General features: G+C 37.1%; 2 protein-coding genes across 6 annotated transcripts; one reads left to right on the forward strand and one right to left on the reverse strand.

Annotated features, from left to right (window-relative positions):
- The first annotated feature begins 1038 nt into the window (after positions 1-1038).
- LOC110104237 lies at positions 1039-7614 on the forward strand. 5 transcript variants are annotated; one of them, XM_028693114.1, is made up of 5 exons: positions 1039-1468; positions 4037-4289; positions 4923-6243; positions 6646-6784; positions 6869-7614. In XM_028693114.1, the coding sequence occupies exons 3-5, from the start codon at positions 4984-4986 to the stop codon at positions 7519-7521; spliced, it is 2052 nt and encodes a 683-aa protein (XP_028548947.1). In that variant the 5' UTR covers positions 1039-1468; positions 4037-4289; positions 4923-4983; the 3' UTR covers positions 7522-7614. The 5 variants fall into 5 exon arrangements, with proteins under 5 accessions (XP_028548947.1, XP_028548948.1, XP_020688914.1 ...); XM_028693115.1 differs by having other exon boundaries at positions 4037-4244; XM_020833255.2 differs by lacking the exon at positions 4037-4289 and having other exon boundaries at positions 4853-6243.
- A 563-nt stretch (positions 7615-8177) lies between these two features.
- On the reverse strand, positions 8178-10757 carry LOC110104235 (post-GPI attachment to proteins factor 3). Its single transcript, XM_020833251.2, has 4 exons — positions 10252-10757; positions 9750-9949; positions 9478-9665; positions 8178-8688 (listed from the first exon to the last, which is right to left on the reverse strand). Exons 1-4 carry the CDS (start codon positions 10600-10602, stop codon positions 8402-8404), a joined length of 1026 nt encoding a protein of 341 aa, XP_020688910.1. The 5' UTR covers positions 10603-10757; the 3' UTR covers positions 8178-8401.
- Between the last annotated feature and the right edge of the window lie 631 nt (positions 10758-11388).

The following is an 11388-nucleotide window of genomic DNA, read 5'->3' on the forward strand; positions in this document are numbered from 1 at the left end:
TCCATCAAACCACTCTACATTTGCTCCTAATCTCTCATCTATTTATGGGTCATGCCACTCCAGAAATCTATAAATAGACCCCCCATTTCTCTTTAAAGGGGACCCAAGCAAGAAGAGAAGGAAGAAGAGAATGCAAAAGAGAAGATTATGAGGGAAGAAACTCCTCATCGACCACCGCCGTTGGAATTATTCCTAACTTCCGAATGACATCAGAATTCTGCCCGACTTCCAAGTGACACCGGAATTCCGCCCGACTTTCCAGTGACGTCAGAACTCTGCCCGATCTCCAAAGGACTCTGGAGTTTTGCTCGAATATCATCTAACATCGGAGTTCTCCCCGGCCGCCGACTGAATTCAGACTTCTACCTAACAACGGACCTCCGCTTGTCGCCAAATTTCTACATGACACTGGACTTCTGCCAGTTGTCAGGTTTTCGTCGGATAACTATCCAATGTGGGATTTCTATCCATATATGGATTTCTACCTGACGCTGTCCTTATGATCTCCATCATCAGATAGCGGTCCTTTTGACTTACGTCGTCCACCGACTACAGTCCTTCAGACCAAACAAATACATCATCAGTGATTCTTTATATTCTCATCATGTAATGTACTCTATAAGATGTACATCAAGTTAAAACCTTCCCCCAAGGAAGGGCCTAATTTGTAATCAACTGCAATACTAGTGGATTCATTCAAACTATGCTAGGTCCCGTGATTTTTTCCTCTCTTCTGGAGTTTTTCACGTAAAAATCATAGTGTTATTTCATTTCCTGTTTGCGTGCTAGATCTTCGTACAAAACTAAGATGTCATGTTTTATATTTCTCTACCGTCGTGGATACTCCAGGACGCAACAATATTCATAAAAATTTAGATGAAATTTAATAAAATAAAATCTTGCGTGGACACAAACTTAAAGCCCCTTTCGTTCACTTATCTTATAAATTATCATCAAAAATTTTATATCAAATCTTATCTATATATAACTTAATATTTTTTTTTTTCATTCAACGTTGAAGAAAAGGGTCCGCTTTTTTCGCGCTTAACGCTCAAGCTACCAACAAAAGAAATCTGCTCTGATCCGTCTCGCCTGTCCAAATCTCTTTTTATAAGAATATCTTAGTACCCCATGGCTACTCTTTACTGGCACTCCTTTACTCTGTTACTTCAGCCAATGCTCTCAAATCTACCCTTCACCGCATACCCATTATTCACCTGCCGGCAACCATGGCAGAGATTTATGAGGCCTGACTCTGATATGTGATGGGAATAGCTAAAAGGCCGACTCATTCAATTCATCTGGAAGACTGGTTACTTCTCGAGTCCATGCGGCAGAGGAGAAAGTTCTGATTGCCTGAAAAAAAAAAAAAGTGCTTTTCCTCGTAAATGTATCTGGTTTCTTCTCATAGTTTCTCGAGTCACGAAGCTCCAGATTCATGGCGCTTATGATTACCAACGGTGCCAAGGTATTTTTACTCTTTGTTTTCTCTGGGGATTTAGAGGAAAGATGAAATTTTGCTGAAGATTTTTTCCGTGAAAAATAAGTTAACGTATTTTCTGATAGAATGTTTGTTTTCTTTGATTTTCTTCAAACAGTGAGCTTTGGTTGGGGCTCGATTTATAGTTTTTTTTTTTACATCCCGCTTTCATTTTATGTAAGCATTGTTGGCTTCTCGAAGTAGAGCTGGCAGTTGGAAAAGATTGTCACGTGGTTTCTTCTTCTAGGGTTTGCTGATTCAATAGGGCTGGTTTGGGGTACAAGTAGGGTTCAACTCAGTAAATCTCAAGCGAGTTGAAAACCTGAAAATTGTTTGATTATTTGTTTTGGGATTTACTGTTTGTGAGTGGGGGAAATACTTATTTATCAAAACAGTAAGATCTAAAGCATGAAAAAATCTGTTTTGCAAGATTGAGGGGCTGTTTGGTATCGGATTTGAAGCCAGATTTACAGTAAATCCTGCCAAACAGCTTTCGAGCGCGCAATAAATCCGAATCCCGCGTAAATCCCGCCAAAACTCTCCTGCGACGCCCGTGTCATCGAGTACCTACGATGCCCTTATCTACAATAACAATGGGTTTGTATCACTCACGTTTTTTAAGCACAATAACTAGATTAGACCACTGTTCATTCTTCAAATTACCATTACAAATTTTCCTGAATAAGAATTGCTCCAATAGGAGCTTTCTTAATACAAGGTTATGCTCTTCCGATCAGTTAGGATTTTGGATCGTGCTTTTTGGTTGGCCGATTTGAATGAAGATGTCTTCATCTAGGCGGTGTTGGGTACTAGAACTTCCACGAACAAAAGCTTTTCCTTTTAAAAAGTTCTCATTTTTGTTAGGGATGTCAAAATTAGGATTAATTATTCTCCGCGGATGTCAAACGCTGTCCGGAGAATAACCAAAATGTGCCACATCACCCCTTGCTCAATATTGCTTGGTACCGCTCGGTACCGCGGCTCGGTACTACTAACGTGGCGCATTCTTGTTGGTCTCCGGATGACGTTCTGCCCCCAGTCTCCGCACAGAATAATTCTCCAAAATCTGACACGACCCGAAACCTGACCCTAAAAATTCCCTGTTTACCATACGGGTTGGGTTCAGGTTCGAGTTTAGAACACGTTTGTGAAACTGGGTTGGGTTGGGGTTGACCCAGAAACCCGAAATCAACCCGATTTGACCCGGTAGAATGACTGTCGCGTGTGGCATGGCCCGCATTTGATACGTGAGCATGACGTTTGGACTTCTGGTTGCGTTCACCGTCGGGCACTCTAGCTATTTCGAGACGTCGAGTCGCAGCCAGGCTAGCTAGCAGGTCCTCCGTCCACCGTGCGGCCTCCCATCACGCTACACAGTAGCCAATAGGCCACCACTCAACAGGTACTTCGTAATCTGCCCACGGTCCGTCCATTAGGCGTTAGTGGACAATAATCAGTCATTCAATCCGTTTGCGGTTTGACACGTCGAGTTTGCACGTCTCATTGAAGGTTGACATCGACCTCGCCGTGCAGCGTCTCCAGCGTCTCCGACACCTCCTCGCCTGCCGTCGTGCCGCCTAGTCACCTCGTCGTTGTGCAACCGGCCGTCGCTCTCGTCATCTCACCCATTTTTAAATTAAACATATTTGTGGGTCAAATTGGGTCAACCCGGTAACTCGAGCGAGTCAGGTCCGGGTTGAAATACCTGACCCATTTGTAATAACGGATCGGATTTGGGTTGACCTGTTTAGACCTGGATCAACTTGGGTTTGACCTGACCCGTCGACCTGTTTTGAAACCCCTAATTTTTGCTATACACTAACGAAATATCATAATTTTGTATTTTTACTGCTCCCCCAACCTATAGTCATAACTTCAAAAGATATTTTGGGAGTTGTACCATTTTTTATTTCACAAATTGTTCAACCAAGATCAAACACACTATTATGCAGATAGATAACGCTCGATGACTCTTTGTACTCACGAATTCTAAATTTTATTTGTCAAACCCAGCATAAAAAGATCGCTTATCAAGTACCGGTTGCTTCATTTCATTAATATTTTATAAATTGCTGTTTTCGAATGAGATGTCAGCATCGATGTAGATCCTGATACATCCATATCGACGAAGCCCAATATTTTAGCCATTTATTCAGATAACTTTTGTGATTTCTCGAGTACCTTAATTAATATCAGATATTATAGTTAATTCTACTACTTTTTTTCAAGTAATTTCTCGAGTAAACTGCTTGTCTTTGATAGTTGTTTATCACTGTTAGAAGAAATAATTATGTACATATTTATCTGATTATTATACTAATCTAAGCAAATATGTCACTTTATTCATAACTCTTTGCTCTCATCAACAAAATTGGCAGTGAATCGACAAATGAGCATGTAAGACATAAGAAATTTTTACTTTTCCTTTTAGTTTTTATAAGTTCACATCAGCATATGCATATTTCTTTTTATGATTCTTTACTAAAATCATTAAAAAGTTATAGTAAACATGTACTGTGAATAACATTAGGCTTTCTTCATTCTTCAATTTATTAGTTACTACTTCAAACAAAGCCAGAAAAGGGAAATCAACATATCAAAAGATTATTTCATGCAAATGAAGCAAAAGTCATCATTTTAGCTCTTCTTGTCAAAAGCAAGAGCAGTACATGTGTGGCGAGGAATTTGTCCTCGCGGTGCCTGTCAACGAAGAAAAGCAGTTGATCTAGGAAGAAGATGAATCAGAGAGACTAGGGCGGAATACGTGAGCAACGTGAACCCGTCATTATTGTAGATAATGGTGTTGCAGGTACTCGACGACATGGGGTTGCAGGAGAGTTTTGGCTAGCGTAAATCCCATTAAATTTACCGAACAACGGGATTTAATAAATCTCGAATTTATGTCCTAAATTCGAGATTTACGTGGGACTCAGATTAGTTGCAAGCTCGAAAACTGTTTGGCAAGATTTATTATAAATTCGGCTTCAAATCGGATACCAAACAAGCACTTAGGATTTACTAAATTTGGATTTACAAGATTTACTAAATCTCACTAAAGTTAAATCCTACTTGTTGCCAAAAGGTCCCTTAAGCTGAATTTTGCTTAAATCTTGCCTTAAATAGGATACTAAACAACAGCTTTGACTCATGTGAATGGGATTAAGCCCCCTATGAAAGATGCCATTTCTTGTCATTGGCTTTTAAAATGTGGATTTTACTCTTTTGTTTACTGTATGAGTTGTAGTAACTTCTTTGTGTGAATTGTGCCCCCTTTCAAGGCTAGATTAGTTGTTTTATCTTTAGCCAAGCTATTTTCTAGTTAGATTATCTCAGCAATTTATAAGAGAAAGTTATTCTTTACTTATTTTTAAGGTGAGATATTCTCATCTCTCTGAGGATGGAATTGCAGTTTTGTAAAATTAGAGCAAATTTCATTTCTCAGCATCTCCAGTATAGCAATTGATGCCCAAATCACAGCATAGAAACAAAGAATTGGAGTGCCAATGGACTGCAGAGACAGCAGTGAGTTACAGCTCTTGGAGGTCGCCCGAGGAGTTCGCAAGTTAACCCAGATGATTGATTCATGGTCTAAAGCACCAAATCTCGATACTCGATCGAAATACATAGCAAAGGATCTACTGAGAGATTCTTTGGCACTCCAGGAGTCCTTAATAACCATCAGAAGGCTGCAGGAAACCTCAAGGATGATGTCCTTCATGGAGCAAAAGCGTGAATTCGGCTTCATTAAAGAAAGACAAGTAGAGGAAGATAACAATGTTGAAGAATTTGGTTCTCTAAGATTTGGAGTAGGTATATATGATGATATTATCAATAGTATATCCACTAATGGCTCTTCAAGGAATCATTCTGATGAGATGAAGAGTGCTATTAGAGGTAAATATAACAATCAAAATCTTGTGTCTTTCAGTAATCATGGCATTGCCTCTTCGAACCGGTTTATTGAGTTCCCCACAAATTGCAGCTTTAGCTTGACCGAAAATTCCCAAGGCATGACAGATCTGACAATGAGAGCCAAAGATCCAAATGTGATTGCAAAGCTTATGGGTTTAGAAAAAATCCCTATGCAAGTTGTTCAATCATTGAAAAAAGAACAGAATAACGGTAAGATGGAAAATATTTATAAAGAACCTCTTGATTATGAGAACTTGAGGATTCAACCATGCCTCACCAGCGATGAACGAAGATCGCATGTTAATGGAAGTGAAGCCCCAACCATTTTGATCAGGAAGCCTCTGCAATTAGCCCATGAGAACAAAGGAGAGAATCATAAAAAGAAAGAAAATCTGCCAGCTGAATTGTATTTAAAAAAGGAGGTTTCTGGTGATGGGCATATGTTAAACAGAATAAAAGCAATCAAGAAAATGGATAAAGTTTCAATGGAATTGTTTCCAAAGCATAGGAATCAAGCTTCTGTAACTCATAAACAGCAGAGAAAGGAACCAATGGCTGTAGGTGTAACTAAAGGTAGAATCTTGAGTGGTAAAGCTTCTGAAGAGAAAAGGGATGTCCAAGTTACACTTCCACTATTTCAAACCAAAAGAATCAAAGAACCACTGGCTAAGGCTGATAAAAATCTTGCTACTGCGAAAGGTGGAGCTCAAGCTGTCTATGTTCAATCAAGCACATCTAGAAAGAATATTTCCATTGCTAATGCCAAAACCATGGCAAAGCATTCTGGCACCTATTTAATGGATGGCAAGAAGAGTGGAGAAAAGATGTCTGGAATATCCAAAAACATAAAGGTAACTTTGCTTTCTCTCTCATCATTAGTCTTTATTTGGAACAACTTTTTTGTTGCTTTCTAAAACAGCTTTCTAGTACAAAAATTTCTTGAATTAGATAATTTTATACTAGAAAACTGTTTTAAGAAACAGTACGAAAGCTATTTCAAACAAAATCTTAATCACTTAGTTCTTTCAGCTAAGTATTTATTAAATGATGTTAATTAAATGAAAGTAGAAAAAAAAAAAGTAACATTGAATCTGAAAACCGATCAGTATATTTGTAATTCCATATTAATAAAGTGAGATTCTTGTAGTTGAACTAATTTTTGTTTTAGATTGCTATATAAGAAACATTTTTGTGTGGTAGAAAAGAGATGCATACAATTTACTAATGTTTTTATTTATATTCATTGCCCCCAGTCTGCAAACACAAAGTACATTGGAGTTGGCAAAAGAAGTAGACCTACCAACAAGGCTAGTGATTTTTACAAAAGTTTTTGCACTTCACCTATTCACTTCCCACAACAAATGTTAGAAGACTCTAAACTTGGCTATGGAGGTAAAACCTATATTTCTTTATATAACTGCAGTATTATGATTTCTATGTTAATTAGCTGAAATAATGAAATTATTTTTTGTAAAGAAAGCACAAGAATGGGATCTAAAAGCTTTTATGAAGTTATGCCAAAGGGTAGCAAAGTTTGCAAGCAGAGAATATCAGTGAAAGCAGCTATGCCACCTTATGATAAAACAAAAGCTTTGAAAGAAGCGGCTGGACCTCAAAAGGACGTCAAACTGCTACTTCTAACCAGCCCAGATTTCTTAACTGAAGCAGAAGAACTCTTTGGATTTGATGTTCAGGTATATAGAACTAAATCCTATCAAAACAGTAATTTTGAAGAATTTGAAAGCAGAAATGCTTATAAACTTCTAATTGGCTGTGCTATGGAGCTGATAACTAGAAAAAGTTACCAACTTGAGCTCTTGAACCATCCTATGTGTGGAACTTATCAACAAAGTTCAAAACTTCTGATATCTTTAGAACAACTAGTGGAAGATGTCTGCAATGGTATGAAGGAATTAAATGGCTATTACAGAACTGCTGACTTAAAAGATGATTTGTATTTGAGGTTGGAAAGAGATCTAAGGTGCAAAGATATGTTTCTGAATGCTTCATGGGATTTTGGCTGGATTGGTTGGGTTTGTGTGGAAGAGTTTGGGACAGTTGTAGAGCAGATAGGAGAGCATATCATTTGTGGCATAGTTGGAGAGGTTGCTTTTGATTTGTTGCATTAGAATACTTGTGTATTTTTTTCTCTTTATTTTTATCAATCTTTGTATGGTAGAATGAAAGTTTTGATCCAATAAAATGTTAGATTTGTGCTCTCAGATCAACAAAATACAAAAATATGAGAAAATTGTCTCAAATGAACACTAAATTATAGTGTAGCTTGCTCACTGACTAAGCAACTCTTCACTTTAACCATAGATGGGCAACTTTAAATCTTATCACTTTCTTTGTCATATCTAAATCCTGGATGATAAAAATGAAGGGATGTGTTAGTTAGTTGATAGCTAGAATAAAACTGGTCGAATAATCATGATATGAATCATTTAATATATTATGTTAATGCTAAACATTCCCTCAAAGCAACATAATATATGATTTGAATATAGTGAGAAATGTGCAAGAGAAATTTCTCCATGGAACATTTTTATCATGTGCAGTCTTCAATAACCATTCTCTAGATTTCTTTTAGGAAAAAAATAAAGGATGAATCCACGGAGGAATCCCTTAATAATACATTTGACACCAACCATACAGTAAAACAACTTCAACATCTCAATTTCCAACAAATATTGATATCCAAAAATGCTTATGGAGTTTTCTCAACCATCCATCCAATCATTTGGAAACAGTTCAGTAAAAAAAATAAACAATGAGCTGCAAGAGACAGAAAAAGCCAAATAAACTTACACAATTCACGTTAAATAATCTAAACAAATCTATTACAAAAACACCAGTTTTCAACCCAAAAAAAAAAAATCCCATTTATCTGTTGACAAAAGAGAAATAAATAGCAGAAAATGGGGTGAAGAGTATGCGAAGCAACTCTAATCAATCTATTACTGTCGGTACAGTAGAAAAACCTGATTTTCTATTGCAATTTCAATATCACTTGGCTTTCTTGACAAGCATTGCAGTCCTGTATTCTGCATCTGACTTGATGAAACTCCACCACAAATAGGTGAGAGGAATGGTGGTTGCATGCCACAGTGCATGGGCGTCCACATATCCACCATATGGTGAGAAATCATAGATCTCCAAAAGCATGGCAATGGCAGCCCCAAACACAACTGTCCAAAGCTTGAAGCGATGAGGGTGACGCTTCATTCCAGCCCAGATTGCCCACGCGAGTAGTTGAATGATGCCCATTACAACACAAACTTTCATATTCCACCCTACAAGCAGGTTGATTGTATTGAATAAATTTGAGTGTTGCAGGAAAAAAAATATTGATAGTACAATCATCATCGTTACTCTAGGTGGTTAAATCTATTCTTAACAAAATATTTCGAACAACTTCTATTCAAATTATCATAGAAATACTCATTGTTCCTTCATAAACCCCTCAAACATAAAATTCACTCTTGTATTTTAGGAGAAATTATTTTGTGCGGAGACCGAACGCAGAACGCAGTTCGGAGACCAACCACAATGCGCCATGTCAGTGGTACCAAGCACTGGGGTGATGTGGTGCATTTTGGTTGATCTCCGGACAGCGTTGGGCGTCCACACAGAATAATTTCTCGTATTTTAGACTCTTAGGTGGTTCAAGCTATATTATAAAGTATAGAAACATCCATTAGACGAGCAGCAAAAAAGAGAAACAAATGATTAAAAATGAAAATATGAAGACAAAATAATATAGATTTTAATCATTAAAAAGATTTATTCATTATGAGTTTAACAAACTCATAGAGCATTCAATAGAAATAAGTGAAAAATGAGAATTCATAAAGATTTATAGAAGTAAGAGTGAGGATAGTGATGGAATGTTGGATGGGCTAAATATTATTCTCAATCCTATCAAATGAATGCATTTTAGCAACAAATGATATGCATCTAATAAGGAATAATGGAAAATAAGTATTCATGAAGTTATACCCCAAAGACAAGATCTAAAAAGAGAATATTAAATGATAGTTGTGATGAAGAAAGGAATTCAACAATAGATCAGAAAGCTTTACCATAATCAAGTTGATAGAAGTTAAGAAACAATATGTGAGTTGTCACAAAGGCCAAAATAGGGGCAGCAAACATAACTCTAGTCGCCTCATCCTTCACATCAAATGTTCGCAGCAAAGATAGAATCAATGAGTATCCAAGTAAAGCCACAGCTGACGAGTAATCCAGCTTCTCAGTCATTTCAAAGTCTCTGAGAACCATACCAATTGAAAAATATAGTTAATGAAGGGTGAATACAGAAAATTCAGTGTTATGATTAAGATTAATGGCTTACCTTGTATGGAATATAGTACTCCAAAACCAGGCATTCATTGATAAGAGACCATAGATATGCCACAACCCAGTGTATTCATAGTAAGTTCTCTTGCTATGGGGCCTAAGAGGAAGCTTGTAATTTACTAATACAAAGAATGAGAGCCATCCAACGAAATGCATCATTAGATTGAAAGCAGACAAGGCAGCTGAAGCAGGCTCCTGATGCAAGGAAAAAGTTTGTTAAACTTGGCTATGCAGAATGAAGAGACAAAACACTCAAGGAAATCAGATAATACAACATGATCTGCACAAATTGCAGAAAAAAAAAAACTTGTAGATTTAGGTTTCATTTGGGACGGTTTTCTTACTGCTTCTTAAAGCAAATTTTTACTAAAAAAATTAAAAATTTTGTATTAAAAAGCTGCTTTAAGAAATAAGAAACAATAAAAAAGCTGTCTCAAATGAAGCCTTAATAAAACAAAAGGACATTCAACATATATCAGGATATTATGAAATGACACCTGAAAGACAAAGATGCGCTTGAATGGCCATTTCCCATGATACTTGACAGGACTGAGGCCAAGTGCCTCCCTTTCACTTTCTCTTTGGATCATACAATGATAGCAACAATCACTTTTGCAGTTCAATTGTTTCCATTGCAAGTAAAGTGGTTCTTGCATGTACCATGTATTATTAACAGCCTCATCACTACTGGAGGAAAACAAACAGTGTGGGATAGATATGTCTCCTACATTTCCTGTCTTTTCACATTGTTCAACACAGGTTCTGAAGCAGACAGGACTAGTCAGTACAATATAAGAGATTATGTTTGGAAAATTGGGTATACAACAGTAGCACACAACATGAAACATGGTAGTTCTCACAAGCACAAACAAGTTGGATTACCTATTAGTTATATCTTAATAGTCAAATACTTGTTGAATAATCAAGACAAGAATCCTTTAATACATTACGTTGTTGTTGCAGTCAAATACAATGCGAAAGAAAAACCTTTTGCTTAAAAGAAAACAATTAAAATACTCTCCAGAAAACTAATAAATAGAGCAACAGTGACTGTAATTTGTAAAATTTGGAGTAATAAAACTTTTAAAACCCTTAAACACATCCTCAACATTTTTTAATTTCCAGAAAAGCTTTTCAAAGAAAATCAGAAATTTGTTCAAGCTGCATAAGACGTACAAGACCTGCACATCATACATTCACTAAGGTCATCTCCAACCAAAAATCTCATATTTCACTTCAAAATACAGTGAAACTAAAACATGACGTGATTCATCTCCAATCAAATTCCATTTTGCGCCATTCGCAGAAGATAATCGTCTTTCTCCTCTTTCGTGCGTTTCTTTGGCAAATCCGGTAGAGACAGAAAAATAACACAATATTGACGTCGCACTGTTCACTGGCAACCAAATACCGGAAGTTTTGCCGTTCGGCTGGAGCTAGCGAGAGACGCCATTCATGCGTTTGGAGTTCGGTTGGAGAGGGCCTAAGCAATTTGATCATTAATCGCCACCCCCAGTACCTTCTGCTCTAAAGATAAAGCTAGGAGTACTTTTGAGGCAATTCTATGACCAACCGATATCCTGAACTATACAATTGGTAACGACATAAAAGGGCAGGATAAGGTTCAAGCAAAA

Source organism: Dendrobium catenatum, unplaced genomic scaffold (genome assembly GCF_001605985.2).
Source record: "Dendrobium catenatum unplaced genomic scaffold, ASM160598v2 fragScaff_scaffold_231, whole genome shotgun sequence".
NCBI classification, from domain to species: domain Eukaryota; kingdom Viridiplantae; phylum Streptophyta; class Magnoliopsida; order Asparagales; family Orchidaceae; genus Dendrobium; species Dendrobium catenatum.

Excerpts from the sequence above, each read along its gene's own strand:
- LOC110104235 (XM_020833251.2), bottom strand. The coding sequence starts at position 10,602 with ATGTTTCATGTTGTGTGCTACTGTTGTATACCCAATTTTCCAAACATA. Across the intron at positions 9,950-10,251 it reads AGCGCATCTTTGTCTTTCAG|GAGCCTGCTTCAGCTGCCTT; the intron begins GTGTCATTTCAT and ends TCCTTGCATCAG. Across the intron at positions 9,666-9,749 it reads AGTACTATATTCCATACAAG|AGACTTTGAAATGACTGAGA; the intron begins GTAAGCCATTAA and ends TATGGTTCTCAG.
- LOC110104237 (XM_028693114.1), top strand. The coding sequence starts at position 4,984 with ATGGACTGCAGAGACAGCAGTGAGTTACAGCTCTTGGAGGTCGCCCGA. Across the intron at positions 6,244-6,645 it reads GAATATCCAAAAACATAAAG|TCTGCAAACACAAAGTACAT; the intron begins GTAACTTTGCTT and ends CATTGCCCCCAG. Across the intron at positions 6,785-6,868 it reads CTCTAAACTTGGCTATGGAG|AAAGCACAAGAATGGGATCT; the intron begins GTAAAACCTATA and ends TTTTTTGTAAAG.